Genomic DNA, 16613 nt, shown 5'->3' with positions numbered 1-16613 from the left:
TTTATCTCCAAGAGTTTCTGTTTTTCAGAATCTCTTCCCTCTCCTCCATTCTGACATTTTAAGATTATAGTTGTGCCCATGTCTAAAGGCCAGCAATTCCCATTAGCAGATGGGTTAGCAGCAATTGCTGGTCTTTTATAAAAGTCAAAAGTCATGCATGCTATAACAGTAACCACTCACTCCTGCTTCTGCTGCACAAAATATCCCATTTCTTATCTGGGTTTAGAGACACTTACCTTCCTTTTCCAGTTCACTCACTCCACAGCGCTTCACCTTAAACTTGGCCAGATAAGGCGCTTTCGCAGCACTAGGACACACATTCAAAAACAAAGTCAGAGGATATATACAGCATAAAGTGTACAAAAATACATATATTAAATAGTGCTTATTGATGTCAACAAATATAATAAGTGCTCAGTGATACACAAGTACATACGTCACATGACTAATTAAAGGGGTGGTTCACCATGAAGTTAACTTTTACAATGTTATAGAACGGCCAATTCTACAACTTTTCAATTGGTCTTCATTATTTATCTTTTTTTAGAGTTTAATTATTTGACTTCTTTTAGTCTTTTTGGCTTTCAAATAGGGGTCACGGACACCATCTAAAAACAAATGCTCTGCTACAAATGTATTGTTATCGCTCATTTATTTTTACTCATCTTTCTATTTAGGCCCTCTCATATTCAAATTCCAGTCTCTTATTTAAATCAATACATGGCTGCTAGGGTAATTTGGATCCTAGCAATCAGATAACGAAAAGGGGAAAACAATTACTGCTTTCAATAGCAATTACATTTAACCATCTTTAAAACCATTGGCAATTTGTAAATAATGTATAATAGAAGGTTTACATTCCCTATACAAAACAGATTTAGGGTAAACTTCCCCTTTAAGATTTCCCAAACAAATGCAGGGGTTCACAAAGTGTCAAGCTGGCCCCTGGATCACTAGGGAGCCAAGCTTGAGGGTTCATGATCATGAAATTCTCAGTGATCACTATTTTGTCTCTGTAAAAATTCTTGTAACTAAGGCTGAAGGGCTGGTACAGCTGTGTTTTCCTAACCTTGGACCCCAGAGAGTGATTCTGCCTTGCAGCTTCTGCAATCTATATCACTTACTACTAGTCTTTGGTAAATATAACCACAGCTAAAGAACAGAAGAAATTGCATTGCTTGGATCCTTACCTCTGCAAAGGGGTTCCCGATGTGTAATCAATGTCTAACACAATGGCTTCTGGATTGCTGGGCAGGTAACAACCTGTTGAAGTGACAGGATGGGAACATGTGACAAATACAGAGAGATGCAAGTGGACACATTAAACTTACATTACACTACTGAATGAAACACATTTTTTGTACCAACTGTTAAATATTTTGCTAGTCTAGTCTGATTTCATTTCCTCTTCACTAGTTCCCCAAATACTGGGTGTAAAATGTAAAGGCTAAAGCACAGAGACAAACTGCTTAGGTCACAACTAAAACAGATCCTGGCTCTGCCTGATAAGGGGTATAACAGCAGAGGAGGAGTTTGGTTTCTTGTTGTATCCTGCCTCCTAGTGGTATTGTCTATACCCTACTGTTCTTGGTTCCCCACAAGGTGGTACAGTATCAATTCTAAAGCCAGACTCTAGCCAATCTAGTATATAAGTCTTTCCCAGAGTGTCGTAAGGATGTAATTGCTGACACTATTAGTAAGGTCAGTAACATATTCAATATTTTAAAGGCTCAAATTACATTTAGGCAACTTGCCCCAACACTTAAAAAAATGGGGCAACATCCAGATGCTGGGAGGCCAACATAGAAGCTAGAAAACTTCCTGCCCATGACATGGAACTGGTCACATTAAGTTACGTGCTTTGTGGAAAACCTGGTCTTGTCTGGCATCTACTCCTCTGAGCTGTACCTGCTGAGTTTGTCTATACAAAGAGCTTCTCATTGGATTGTTGATTTGTTGAAAACATATCTAGGCGGCCAAACATTCAACCAACTAGTATCATTAAAGAAGAGCAACTCTATCATGATCCAAGTTAGTTGATGACCCCATACACATGCAAACTGATCACTTGACAAACTAGTTTTGCACTGGGGGTTTTTCACAGTGGTATAAAGGTTCAAACTATTGTGCCATATACATCAAACACATCACCTGCAATAAAAAGACTAATAAATATACCATACATGCAATCATTATGGTAGATATTGGCAAAAAGACAGACTGACAGCCAGAATGTTAAAAGCATACACACATACCCCAGCCCCTTTTAGCTGGTACATTACCTGGTATTTTAATAAGCCACCAACTCTGCTGCTGTCTCGAATTCTGACCCAACCACATCTGAGAACACTTTACTGTGCAATTCCACAAAGTTGGCATGTCTACTGGCTAGTGTAAAAAGTGGGCGAGTTTGGGGAAAATGCTTGAGGGGCTTGTGAATTTATATAGTGAATAAGTACCCCCTCTTAAAATATAAGGATATTATAAGTTACCAAGGATTTTCATGACCATATAAAAACACAAGGCCGAAGGGGGGGTACTTTATTTATTATAATACACACGGTTCAGACAGAAATGACATCAGAACTCACAGTTTATAACTGATGACATCAGAACTCACTGTTTATAACGAATATAATTTACAAGATATTCATGTCTTTTGTGTATATATATATATATATATATATATATATATATATATATATATATATAAAATGTATGTGGGTGCTTGCTCAAATAGTATACAGTATGTAAATCTTTACACAGAGCTGCACTCCAATGTTGAATGAATAAAGTCAAATTTATTGCATGAATACGTGTGTCCAACGTTTTGGCCCACCTTAGGGCCTTTATCAAGGATAAACCCACCTTAGGGCCTTGATAAAGGCCCTAAGGTGGGCCGAAACGTTGGACACACGTATTCATGCAATAAATTTGACTTTATTCATTCAACATTGGAGTGCGGCTCTGTGTGAAGATAGTATTTGCCTGATGCTTTTACATTACCCATCTGATCCCCCATGTTCCTTTATGAGGGGGCTGCCATATTTGAGCTTCAACAGTCTGTTAGCATTAGGCAGTCAGGTTTAGGAACTTCAAGTAACAATTACTTACAAAAGCAGCCCTATCAGTGAAAAATGATCAATGTGAGCTATAGGTAACTTTTGATGTACATTAATATTTTGAATAATATTTTTTTAGTGTCAGTATCACTTTAAGGCACAAAATGTTTCAATGCCCTTAATATATTGATAATGGGTTGAGTGCAGAGGACTCTTGTATTTGTCTATGTGAATTTTGTGGTCACAACCTCATTGCACCCCTGCTTGATATTTTTAAAAATAAGTGGTGAGTACAATTCCCTTACCTGGCTGCACTTTCACTTCTGCTAGCGAGTGTAGACAGGCCTTCTTCCGTTCTTCTCCTTTTGGAAATGGCCTGGAATTGAATGGCAGACATAAGACAAAAAAAAAATCAATGGCCCCACTGCACGGTAGTGTTTTCCTATTATAAAGCCACTGGTTCAAATGTATAGAAGATAAGCTGCTGTCTCTGACTGGCATAATTATAAATAAATGGAAACATCCGTATATATTAAATTGTTGGTTCTGAACGATATGCAAAATGTATTATACATGAAGCCTTGTCCAAGAAAAGCAGCTGTTTGCCTGGATATGCTTAAGGGGATGTTCATTTTTTTAAAAAAAATCCATTGGGTACTTTATAATCCAGTACCAAGCCAGCTATTTCAGGCTGCTGCAATGCAGAAAATAGGACATTTTGATGAAAAACAAACCAGAAAACGGAGTCTTGAAGCTTTTTAATGAAAAATTTTAAAGGGACCTTTTACTTAAAGGAACAGTAACACCAAAAAATGAAAGTGTTTTAAAGTAATGAAAATATCATGCACTGTTGCCCTGCACTGGTAAACATGATCTGTTTGCTTCAGAAACACTATTATAGTTTATATAAACAAGCTGCTGTGCAGCAATGCAGAAATTGAAAAAGGCTATATGGATAGTGGATAACAGATAACACCATTATGTTCTACAGAGCCTATCGAGTAACCTGAGCCTTTTCTCATTTGAATGGCTGCCCCCATTGCTACACAGTTGCATATTTATATAAACAATAGTAGTGTTTCTGAAGCAAACAAAGCTGTTTTACCAGTGCAGGGCAACACTGCATTATGTTTTTATTACTTTAAAACACTTTCATTTTCTGATGTTAAAGAACTATAGCCACTCTTTTATTATGAATATAATATAGTGCTGTTTCCCAAGGTTCATTCTGTGCTAGGAGGCAAATGCAGGCTTGTGACAACAAATAATAGGCAGTAGTAATCAGTCTTTTGCATAAGTAGTTTTTGCATAAGTAGGGTCAGCTGTTCTCGGATGTGATTTAATGAGTGATTTATATGGTCCTTGCAAAATAGTCTTTTACATTTTTCTATGTTTTATTGTACAATAAGTTTTCTACATGTGCCATCATGGTTCATTTCATAAAAAAAAATATTGGGGAAATTGGAGAAACTTTGATTTCCATTTTGACTTATAATCAATAAGGTCACAATGCCTAACTATACACACAATGCCTGTGTGTATAGAAAATTCCTTCTTGCTTTGATTTCATTTATCCAACACAAGCTTAAGGAAAGATTACAGAAGTTGTCTTCTGTTCTGTATAGATGAAAACATGTCAAAGAGGAATATTCTGTGCACAATGACAGCTACACAGTTTAGAAACATGGTAACATTGTATAATATATTTGCTGAATAGATCACCAAGGGGGAAATCTACTAGTTTTGCACCAGTGGAATAGCTGATAGCAACCAAGCAGCAACTAGCTTTGATTGAACAATGGTTTTGTAGACTAAGGATAGCGAGTGCCTGATAACCTGCCATGGACAACAGCTCTAGAGTAAAGTTGTATCAATGTGACCCCCACCGCACACCCAGTTCATGAAATTCATTTGGATAATACAATATGCCCATAAGTATGTGGATAACCCTTCTGATAACTGAAATTGACTATTTAAGACAGGGATCTCCAACCTTTAGTACCCGTGAGCAATATTCAGAAGTAAAAGGAGTTGCGGAGCAACACTAGCATGAAAAATGTTCCTGGGATGCCAAATAAGGGATGTGATTGGCCATTTAGTAGCCCCTATGTGGATTATCAACATACATTGAGGCTCTATTTGGCAGTACATCTGGTTTTTATACAACCAAAACGTGCCTTCAAGCCTGGAATTCAAAAATAAGCACCTGGTTTGAGGACATGGAGAGCAACATTCAAGGGGTTGGAGAGCAACATGTTGCTCACGAGCTACTGGTTGGGGATCACTGACTTAAGACATTCTCCTGGAGCAATTAGTCATAGGCTAAACAGGCTAATTAAGATGATTAGGATGTTGCAATAAAGTTTCTTGTTTTTAGTTGTTTTGCGACCTATGTGGTTCCTTGAGTGTCTATACCATTTTTTTGTACCTGGGTCTGGGGCTGGTGCACCTAGATGACACTTCACACTTCATGAGCTTTTGTTAAGCTTTTGACTGTGTTATACTTATAATTTATATAAATATACTGGAGTGTAGAAACTGGATTGGCTTGCACAGACCCCTGACTTCAACCCAACTGACTCCCAGGTGATGATCCCCCAACACCAGTGCCCAAGCTCTTACATATAAATAGAAAAAAAGTCCACCAACAATGCTTACAACATACTATAAAAAATTCATTGTCTGTTCAAGGTAATTACTAGTATAAGTCCCGGCCATCCTGCACTATTACATGCTGGAGGAGTGGAAGAGTTAGTATATTAATGTTATTTAATTGTGATTTTTAATATCTCGTGGACAAAATTGTTATAACGGTAATTAGCTGCTTGAAATAATGTGTAATAAATGTTTCTCTCCTTTCTGTATACTTGATTGTAATACTTAGCTCTTAATCTTTAATGAAACTGTACTTTGAATTTATTATTGTAATGACCCTTTTGCTTTATTAATTTGCTGTTCTACTGTACACTGTTGTGTACTTAAGTAGTGTTGTACAAGTAAAAATATACATATATGCTTGCTGTTAATGGACCCTTTCTACATCTCAGTATTGCCTGCACTGCTGCTGATACATGACAAACACAAAAGCAAACTACAAATATGGTAAAAAGAAAAAAATGTGTAATAATATGTGGTTGTTTTAGCAACTTATTTCCATCCATATCAAGATTTTATAAGTGCTGAGCATGACTGAAAGTTGAAAAAAAAAAAGAAAAACCTACTTAATGATGGCAGAGACATTTGTGATCTTATTGAAGAAGTCAAACTCTCGCTGGTAGAAATCTTTGGCTGGCCCAGACAGAGATCCTGTAATTTCTTCAACCAGCTGCTCCAATAGTTCTCCAATATCAGCTGCAAGGAAGTCAAGCCACATTAAATAAAACCGGTGAGATATGAAAATGGGAAATAGGTGATTTTGTGATACTCACCGTTAAATCCTTTTCTCTTCAGATATCTGTGGGACACAGGGACCATGGGGTATACCATCCACCACCAGGAGGCAGGTCACTGAAGATGTATAAGACTCCTCCCCTGGGGCTATACCCCTCTACCCTGTGCTACTAACTTCAGTTTTGTTTAAAAGAGATAACTATTAACTATATAAAGTAACAGACTATTATACCTTGACTACAGGCAACAGAGGGTCCGCTTCCAGGAAATAGAGGCCCTGTGTCCCACAGACATCTGAAGAGAAAAGGATTAATAGTGAGTATCACAAAATCACCTTTCCTCTCACAGAGATCTGTGGGACACAGGGACCCTGGGGACATACCAAAGCTGTCCCCTATTCTACGGGAGGGAGGAAGCGAGGCCTATGTAGAAACTGCGGCCTGCAGTACCTTCCTGCCGAAGTGTGTGTCAGATTCTGCAAAGACCTCAAAGTGGTAACATTTTGTGAAGGAATGCAAGGATGACCATGTTGCGGCTCTGCAAACCTGGTCTGCAGAAGCATGGTTCCTGAACGCCCAAGATGTACTCAGTCCCCTAGTGGCGTGAGCCTTAATTTGGAGCGGGGGGACGACTTACCTTGTGCCACATATGCTCTACGAATGGTTTCCTTGATCCACCTAGAGATTTTGGCTTTCGACGCTGGTGACCCTTTCTTATTTCCGGAGGGTAAGACCAGCAGTGTAGAGGTTGATCGAATCTCCTTAGTGCGGTCCAGATAGAACTTAAGAGCTCTTACCGGATCTAGCGCATGAAGTGCTACTTCCTTAGGATGTTTTGGCTGTGGACAGAATGTAGGAATGGTGATCTCCTGATTATGTGAAACTCCGACACTACCTTCGGAAGGAAGGAAGGAGTAGAGTGTAGTACTGCCCTGTCTGAGTGAAAAATCAGGAACGGCGCCTGACAAGAAAGTGCACTGAGTTCGGAGACCTGTCGTGCTGAGGAGATGGCGAGAAGGAAAGTCAATTTCCATGTCAGCCATATGAGCAGAATAGAGGTTCAAATGGAGGCTTCTGGAGTGCTGAGAGGACCAAGTTGAGGTCCCAAGGTGGCAGAGGTTCCCGATAGGGGGGAACTAAGTGTGCCACCCCTTGGATGAAGGTACGGATATCTGGAATGAGGGCCAGACGTCTTTGAGTAAGGAAAAGTTGGGACTGAAGAGATCCCAGAGATAGCCCTTTCTCCAGGCCATCTTGTAGAAATTGCAATATATTAGGAATGGAACATTTGTGGAAGGGGACGTAATGGCAAGCAAAACAATCCCTATAACAATTCCACACCCTATAATATGCTTTGGAAGAAATAGCTTTTCTGGCATCCTCCATAGTTCGAGCGACCAATTCGGAGAACCCTTTGTGCTGTAGGGTAAGGAGCTCAAGAGCCATGACGTCAAACGCAACATTTTGGGGTGCAGAATTGGTCCTTGGGCCAGAGGATCTGGGATTTGAGGAAGTGGCCATGGCTCGTCTATGCTGAGCGTCACTAGGTCTGAGAACCAGGCCAGCGGGGAGCGATCAGGATGCTTGTGCAGCGTTCCCTTTTTATTCTTTTGAGCACTCTTGGAATGAGTGGAAGAGGAGGGAAAAGGTAGGCTAGCCGAAAATCCCAAGGTGCCGTCACTGCGTCTGCCGCTAGAGCCAGCAGGTTTCGGCATCGAGCCATATATTGAGGAACTTGGCAGTTGACCTGAGATGCCATGAGATCCACTTCTGGGAGCCCCCACTTGTGGACTATGGCTTGAAATACGTCCTGTTTGAGAGACCATTCTCCTGGATCGAGTTGTTGGCGACTTAGATAATCTGCCTGCCAGTTTTCGAGGCTGGGGATGTAAATGGCCGTCAGAATCAGAGCTGCTCGGCTCTTGTTTCCCCCTTGATGGTTGATGTATGCCACCATGGTGGCATTGTCGGACTGAATCTTTATCACTTTCCCTTTCAGCTGTGGTTGCCAGTGTAAAAGGGCAAGTCGAACTGCTCTCAGCTCTAGGATGTTGATCGTCAGTTTGGCCTCGCTTTGCGTCCATTTGCCCAGAGCCGTCTGTGAGAGAAAGACTGCTCCCCATCCTAATAGGCTGGCATGCGGTTATGAGTTGCCATTGTGGTCCCTGCATCGGTTTTCCTTGTGCTAGGTTCTGGTGGTGAAGCCACCAGGTTATTGATCTTCTTGTAGAAGGGGACAGAACTATGCTTTGTGTGAGGTTGACACGCTTCCACAGGGATAGTATATTTCACTGTAGTTTCCTGAGGTGAAATTGGGCATAGGGAACTGCCTCGATGGAGGCCACCATGGAGCCCAGGACTTCATTGCAAATTGGACTGAAGGTTGTTGATCTTGAAGGAACTGTCGAATCTGTGACTGAATTTTCACAACCTTGTCTTGTGGAAGGAAGATCCGCTGAGTCTTGGTGTTGAACACCATGCCGAGGATTGGCATTTGTTGGCTTGGCATCAGATGCTACTTTGCCAGGTTGATCTTCCAACCCAGCGTGGTTAGAGTCTGGATTGCCAGTGAGAGTTGGCGTTGGGCTTCTGGAATGGAGGGACCCTTGAAAAGGAGGTCGTCCAGATATGGTGTGATGGAGATTCCCTGGAGACGTAGTGCGGCTGCAGCTATCACCCTGGTAAAAATTTGTGGAGCCGAGATGAGGCCGAAAGGGAGGGCCGTGAATTAGAAGTGTTTGTTCTTGATGGCAAAACGCAAGAACTTATGATGAGGAGGGAAAATGGGGATGTGGAGGTAGGCATCCTTGATGTCCAGTGCCGTGAGAAGATCCCCTAGGTTCATTGCCACGATGACTGAGCGTAGAGACTCCATTATGAAATGTGAGAATCGGATAAATGCATTGAGATGTTTCAGATCCAGGACTGGTTTGTACGATAGGTCTTTTTTTTTGGGACGATGAAAAGGTTGGAGTAGAAGCCTCAAAACCGTTCTCCTCTGGGAACGGGTATGATAACTTGCTCTTGAAGCAGATTTTGAACCACCGAAAGGAAGGCTGCTTGTTTTCTTGGTTCTGGAGGTGGAGTGCTGATGAAATCTATGCGATAGTCTGAGGATATTAGATTGTGTACCCAGGGATCTTGGGTGAGGCTCACCCACGCTTCCTGAAAGTTATGCAATCTTCCCCCTACTGGCTGGGAACAGTCATGCACTGGGAGATTTGTCAGAAGTCTTGGTTTGGGGGTGCTTTCCTTGCCAATTAGGTCTAGCTCGGTGTTGGAAGCGATTTTTGGGGGATTTGTGTGGGATTTGGTTTGAGGAAGCAGAGTACTCTTGCCCCCGGTAGCTTGGCTGATGATTTTATCTAAATCAGGTCCAAATAGAAACTTGCCCTTGAAGGGGATCATAGTAAAGGATTTCTTGGAACATAGATCAGCTGTCCACTGTTTAAGCCAAAGGGATCGGCATGCTGCCACCAATAGTGCAGAAGTGCGACTCATCACCTGTGCTGCATCTAGGGAGGCCTCTGAGATGTAGTCGTTTGCTTCCTTAATCTGTACAGTCAGGTTGAGAAGGAACTGGAAGTGCACATCTACTGCCGGAGGAGTCGTCCATTTCTCAAGAGTTTCCGGTGAGAAAGGACAAAGACTTTGAATCGACGGTTCGGGATGATCTCACTCGGATTGGATAATATTTTCCAATTGAGTGTGGGACGGAAAAGTGGAACTCTTCTTATGTCGCTTGAACAGTGCTTGTGAATTGTTAGCATCTGTGTCTGTACTAGACAAGTTAATACCCCCGAAATAAGGGAGTCAATGTGGTCTGGAGAGGAATGGAGAGCATCCTCGCCTTCCTCTGTCTCATCTTTAGATAGTTCCCCTTCACTTAAAGATTGGTTATCCCAGGAGGGGGAAACTCTAGGGGAAGTAGGTACACTGCCCTCATCAGAGGATGAAGGGGCTGGTCGCTTAGAGGGCCTAGCTCTGGATTCTATGGCCCCATGGTCAAGTTTGTCTAATAATTTGTCAAGGCAGGCTGCCAGTTTGGGAATGCCTGTGGACAAATTGACAGCCCAGGTTGGAGGATCCTGGCTGAAGGTGGAGGGGCCTGGGCTATTGGGCCTGGTGAAGGGATAGCCTGGGACCCGGGGTTAGACTGCAATGCATCTTGAGATTCAGCAGAGGGCTTAGAACAAGCTGTGCATAATGGCTCCTTGTGTCCAGATGGGAGGCGTTTACAGCATTTAGCACACGCCAAATATCTTATTTTGGACTGAGCATGTGCCCCTCTGGTAAAGGGACACTCTTGATTGTCTTCAGACATCGTATAATGCGTCTTAAGACTCAAGAGTTAGGGACAGGTTGGCTACTTTAAGGTAGCATGGGATCCCTTGCCTTACCTACTACCTCAGCGTGTGCCTCCTGAGGAAGAAGCTGTTCCCTGTGGTACCTGTGCAACAGGAATGCTCCTTGCGGGAGATGACTTGTGCTCCGGATGACGAGAGAGATAACAATGCGCCTCTGCTTCAGGATGGAGAGCGGGAATGGTGCGAAGCTGATGCGCGCCACTGAACATAGGCGTGAAGTGACATCAGCGCTAGAAGCGCGAATAAGAAGTGACCGATGAGTTCCGCCCTGAAGGCGCGCGGTCCCCATAGTACCGCGTGTGGGTCAACCCCTAGTGCCAGAATTGGCTGTTGTGTCAATAAATCCTTTGAAGGATGAAGAAGATCCTGTCTCCTTGAGGACACTGAAAAAACTGAAGTTAGTAGCACAAGGTAGAGGGGTATAGCCCCAGGGGAGGAGTCTTCTACTTCTTCAGTGTCCTGCCTCCTGGTGGTGGATGCTATACCCCACTGTCCCTGTGTCCCACATATCTCTGTGAGAGAAATGTGCTTAATCATGAAAATGTTTAACATAATAAAATGTGGTTATTCAAGAAAGTGTTTTAAAGGTTAACATCCCCTGTAACCATGTCTGCATCTTTTTGTCAAAGACAGGGTACAGTGCTTAAATGAGGTCTCCAATGGCAAGTATTATGGTAGTACCCACAAATGCAAAGAAGGCATATACAGTGCACGCAGTGATGTCTACTTCCATTCTGTTTATATAATAGAAAACATAGCACTTACAAAACAATGATTTCTCCTTTAAAAAACAAAAACAATAAAAACAACAGAGATTGGCGATGGCCATTATTTAAAAGCAGGTTTTATTTATTCATTTATTCATCAAGAAAATTATGTCCTGAAACCCATGTAGGCAATTTATACTCAAGTGCAGCCAACATCAAAGGAATTTGAAAAAAGCATTAGGACTGATCCCACAAAAGGCAATCAGTGTAGCATTAAATGGAGAAAGGCATTAAAAGCAACAGCGTTGCCACTTCAGATCACAGTTCATTGGGACACATGCAGCAAAGCTCTTATCCCCTCTTGAAAATCCTATTTTTTTACTCTAATTTTTTACATGTGCAAGACAGCTACTACCAAAATGTTTATTTCATATGTTACTACATGCAATATGATATATTCTGAAAAAAGACAATGAATGCAAGCCGCTTAATAAAACATGAGAGCTTCACTGCAAATAAGGTTTAGTAGGTCTTCAGTATGCAGTAAAGAAAATAACATGCAGGGAGGTTACCAAAACATATGCTCTCCTCTTGAGGGGCACAGCAAGATGGGATCTGCAATTTATGTAGCAATTCTTATAATCTGGAAGCTTTGTTATAGGACAGTGTATGTGTGGGCTAAGCAAGGTCTAAACTCGAAAATTATTCTCTATTCCTAATGGGGACTCTGTATAACTGAATCCAAGCTGAGCCAGAGGGACTTGCCCCGGTTCTAAAGGCAGCCACAATTTAGAAAATATATATCAAAGATATATGTCCCGGGGCTCAATTAGTATTTAAAATTTAATTTATTTTTATTCCAATTCACATTTAAAATGGTACATACAGACCCCACATGGCCCAACTGGATGGGAACCTTTATTTATAGCGAGATAATATAGTATTGTTATTCTGCTGTGCAGACTTTTACTCACGGTCTTTTTGGTGCCCTTCTTCATCAAGGAAAATATTTGTCTTCATGTTCCAAATAAACTGATGTGCCAAAAGCTGTGATTTGGCAGCTGCCCATAGAATGTATTCTCGAACATAACCCATCTGTTGAAACACACAATGTCTCATGTTTGGGATACAATACTACTTGGGATTGGAGAAACAACCTTTATCTTGGGTCATCTGAAAAAGTCTAACAAAGTGACAAGCAAACTACAGTTCTTTATGGCTGTTGCCAACCTGCATTCATCTAATGCAGACACTGAAAGCATTACTTGGGGCATAGGTTACCTTGCAGAGCTTTACAGTCAATGTGAAGTTGAATGTGCCAGACAGGAGTGTCGCACACTATACTGTTGAATCTTTAGATATGCTATATGTTAGTTATGTTATACAGAATTCTACATTTCCCAGAATGAATATGTTACATGCTACAATGTAATTTCCTGTGTGTGTGATTCAAGGGATTGCTTATTGGTTCTGGGTTGCTTTCTGATCTGTTAGTTTCCTGTTCCTTGTTCCCGTTAGAGTGTATGTGTGAGATCTCTCTCTGAAGCTGCATGCTCCTGCATTAAACTGAATAACAGTGCTGATATGCACTCTCCTAAATAAAAGTTATAAGCAACAAAGGATTGTGTGGAACTACACCACTGTGTCAAAATCTGATACCAAGGACCTCTGGTAGATCATCTAACCCCGAATATTAGAGTGTTGTACTTTATAGTTGCAACATATTCTGTTTGTCATTTTACTGAAACGTGCAGTTTATTCATTTTTCATGTAATAATATTGCAACCCACCAACTCAGCTGAATGCAAATAATATTGAGTTTTTCCATGCAGCTGTAATGTTTTGGTTGGATCTATTTCATCATTCAGTCTATCACTCTTCTGTATTGATCAGTGGGAGAACTACTGAAGTTGTTAATTTGTGATCATATATGTGAGATCATGTCAAAAGAGCAATAAATGTTAAATTGTATTTGGAACCAAGAAATTCCAGTCTCTTTTCAACCCAAGCCACTTCTATTAAGTAGTTGGCATTCACAATTCGGCAATTTGACTTTATGAGATGATAACAGTGCAAACAAAAAATAATTTTAAGTTAAAAAGTACATTTTTTAAGGAGGTGGGACTGATCTTTCAAAAACTGATTAAACAATGCTTGCTTCCTGGGGGCCAGATCAGCCTAACATCTATTATAGTTTAGTGGAAGGTATAAAAGTTACTTACCTTATCATATCTCAAGGCTTGAACGATTTGCGGAATGTAGAATAAGATTGCATCCTGGAAGAATACAGAATGCAGTGTATTACAGCAGAGCTGTGCTTGAACTCATGGTTTATTTATTTTTTTTACCTAGGGGCAATATGTTAGACTGCTACGTACAGAATAATACACTATAAGTCAATAAATTAAGGTAGAAGTGTCAAGCTGTAATCACTCCTTGGGGCAATTTTCTGCCTGCATCTACTCCTCTTCCATGTAGTAATTAAAGTGAGTAATGAAGCACAAACATGTCTCAGGCGATATATCAATAACCTCTTACCTAATAAAGAAGCAACAGAAACAAAATACTTTGTAGAGGGTGTCATTTAGTCCCCTACATAAAGTTATATTTGGATTAACTTTATATTTTGCCTCTGTCTCCTAAAATTTCAGATTCTGTCTACAGGTCTACTAAATGGAAGAATATTTTACAATTGAAAATATAATTTACAGGACAAATATCAATGATTTATTCTAAATGCACAGAAAAAAAATAACCAAATGAATGAACATGGCAACCAACAAGTTCTTACCGGAGGGAACGATCGCAACACTTTCACGCCATACTGTGCAGTAAGTGGATGCGGAGGGTACAGGCTCGAGAAGTAGGAGAGTCCTGTAGGTGGGTCAGTTGGTGCCCAGCAAAGGATGTGACTAAGTTCAGGAGCATCGGCATCTATTGTGTGCCATGTTACCAAATGCTAGAAAATAGTATTAAGTCCAGAAAGCATTCAACACATAATAACAATTTCAAAGGTGTGTGTGACATTAAAGAGATACCGACACCAGAAATTAAACTCTTTTTTACATCTATCATAATATTGGCTTTGAAAGCAACTTCTAACTTTGCCATAAACTATTTGCACAATGCTTTTACATTACCTGTCTGATGCCCCGTGTTCCTGTATGAGGGGGCTGCCATATTTGTGCAGCAGAAGTCCGTTAGCAGTAGAAACTAACTCACAGGGGCAAATTCAGTAACTGGCGAAAATTCACCAGCGATGGCTTCACACTGATCGCAACACTTCGCCAGGTGTAAATTCGCTAGGACAACACTGATTCACTAAAATGCGAAGTTGCGTCCAGAGCGCCGAATGCTGGCGAAGTGTCACTAGCGTTACTTCGACAATCAAAGCGAAGTTGCAATAGCATTGGCTAATTTGCATACGGCAGGAAATTATAAAGCTGTATGAACGTATGTTGCAGCAAAAACATTACATTACACAAGGCCAGGGAACCTTAATAAAGAAAATAGGGTTGTTATAATGCCCTACACATGAGCCCACTGTATAGTTTATGTTCCATATGTTAGAAAATGTATGGGGGAACTCGTTACCCAAAAAAAATTTTCCGGACTTTTGCAGGCGCCAGAGTTTTTGGGACTTAAAAATTAAGGAAGTCCTATGCACTCCATTGCACTTCGCCTGGTCTGAGCTGGCGAAGGCAAGTCTGATGAAAGAGACAACGTTAAAATAAACATCTTAGTGAATTTGCGGAGTTACATCCATTCACCAGAGCGAAAATTTGCCTGCCAATAGAGTGCGAATGATCGCTAGCTCCTATCTCTTTCACTAGCGAAGTTACGCCTGCACCCATTAGTAAATCGGCAAAGTGCCTGAATGACGTCACGCAAATCTGCCCCATTGGCTGAGATGGGACAGTCAGGTTGGCAAAACAGTCAGGTTTAGAAATTTTAACTAATAATTACTTACAAAAACAAACCTCTCAACAAAAAATGATCAACATGACCAATAGGTAACTTTTAATGTACATTCATATTTTAAAAAGTAGTTTTTTTAGTGTCAGTATCACTTTAAGCTTGTGTATAGAATGAACATGCAAACAAACACCTACTGGGACTAAAAGAAAGCAACCCTGGCATTACCTTTATTGCTTCTGGGGTGTCACTCACTGCTCCAGGGTCCAGTCTAACCAGTCGCGTCACTTCTCCCCCAATAGCCTCAGTGTTCTTAAACCTAAAAACAATTATGATTCAATGAAATTATGAGAGGGGAGCATTCTGGTGGCTTGGTATAGAGATTATTTTTTAAGGGGCTGACCTGTTGGGCAATTGCAAAGCCAAGTGAGGGGAGATGCTCCATGCTAAATTTACATTGTCCTTCCACTGTTTCTCACTCAAACTGATGTACTTAGATCTCCAGTTAGCCACACTGTTTTCACCTGTCTGATCCAGTTCTAACTCAGGAGAGGACAAGGGGTTGTACCATGTGGTCAGGCGTTCAATCTCAGTGGCCTGCATTAGAAAGAAAAACTTTTTTTAATGGCAAAAACAATTGCAGAACACGCATTTTGCTTGAATTTACACCTTTAACTATCATAATTCAGATTTTTCAATACAGTTGAGAGGAATCCCAACATTGACAAAACTGCAAAGGCCTGTAGCAGAAATATACATTAGGCGTAATACCAATAGTGACAGCAACAAAGTCCGCCTTTTCATATAATATTTGTGCAGCTGAGTCCCACGGTTTGTTTTCTTTGTTAAACCTAAACAAGTAAACATACAAGAAAAACAAAATCACAAACTTGCGGTAATATCTTTATTTAACCAGATATTAACACTGGTTATAGTGTTGGTTAACTTTTCTAGCCATCAGGTTTATACAGACCAGATTTTTTGGAGATGGTGGACATGCCACTGGACAGAGGGTATGTATTGATCCAGCCCTGTGTGGTCTGCTGGCGGGAGCCAACTGTCACATCCAGATTGCTGCGGTTCACATCTGACATCACAGACAAGCTGTTTACAGATGGGTCTTGATTATCTGCAAATTTAATTCAGGGGCAATACACAATCAGATCTCAAACA

At 40.9% G+C, this 16613-nt stretch overlaps 1 protein-coding gene across 3 annotated transcripts in view; it reads right to left on the bottom strand.

Annotated features, from left to right (window-relative positions):
• The window catches only part of pi4ka.L (phosphatidylinositol 4-kinase, catalytic, alpha L homeolog), an 84297-nt gene that overhangs the window by 10419 nt on the left and 57265 nt on the right, over positions 1-16613 (bottom strand). For all 3 annotated transcript variants that reach the window (XR_005962038.1, XM_018262039.2, XM_018262042.2), the window contains 11 exons: positions 16414-16569; positions 16212-16291; positions 15844-16037; positions 15669-15759; positions 14317-14484; positions 13748-13801; positions 12500-12620; positions 6284-6413; positions 3368-3438; positions 1191-1263; positions 237-307 (listed from right to left, as the gene is read on the bottom strand). Coding sequence is in view for 2 of the 3 variants with exons in the window: in XM_018262039.2 (XP_018117528.1) it covers positions 237-307; positions 1191-1263; positions 3368-3438; positions 6284-6413; positions 12500-12620; positions 13748-13801; positions 14317-14484; positions 15669-15759; positions 15844-16037; positions 16212-16291; positions 16414-16569 (1209 nt within the window). In the remaining variant the exon portion in view is untranslated. The remainder of the gene's footprint in view (positions 1-236; positions 308-1190; positions 1264-3367; positions 3439-6283; positions 6414-12499; positions 12621-13747; positions 13802-14316; positions 14485-15668; positions 15760-15843; positions 16038-16211; positions 16292-16413; positions 16570-16613) is intronic.

Source organism: Xenopus laevis, chromosome 1L, assembly GCF_017654675.1.
Source record: "Xenopus laevis strain J_2021 chromosome 1L, Xenopus_laevis_v10.1, whole genome shotgun sequence".
In the NCBI taxonomy this organism is placed as follows: domain Eukaryota; kingdom Metazoa; phylum Chordata; class Amphibia; order Anura; family Pipidae; genus Xenopus; species Xenopus laevis.
The sequence above is the reverse complement of the archived record's forward strand: the minus strand, read 5'-3'. Positions and strand labels throughout refer to the sequence as shown.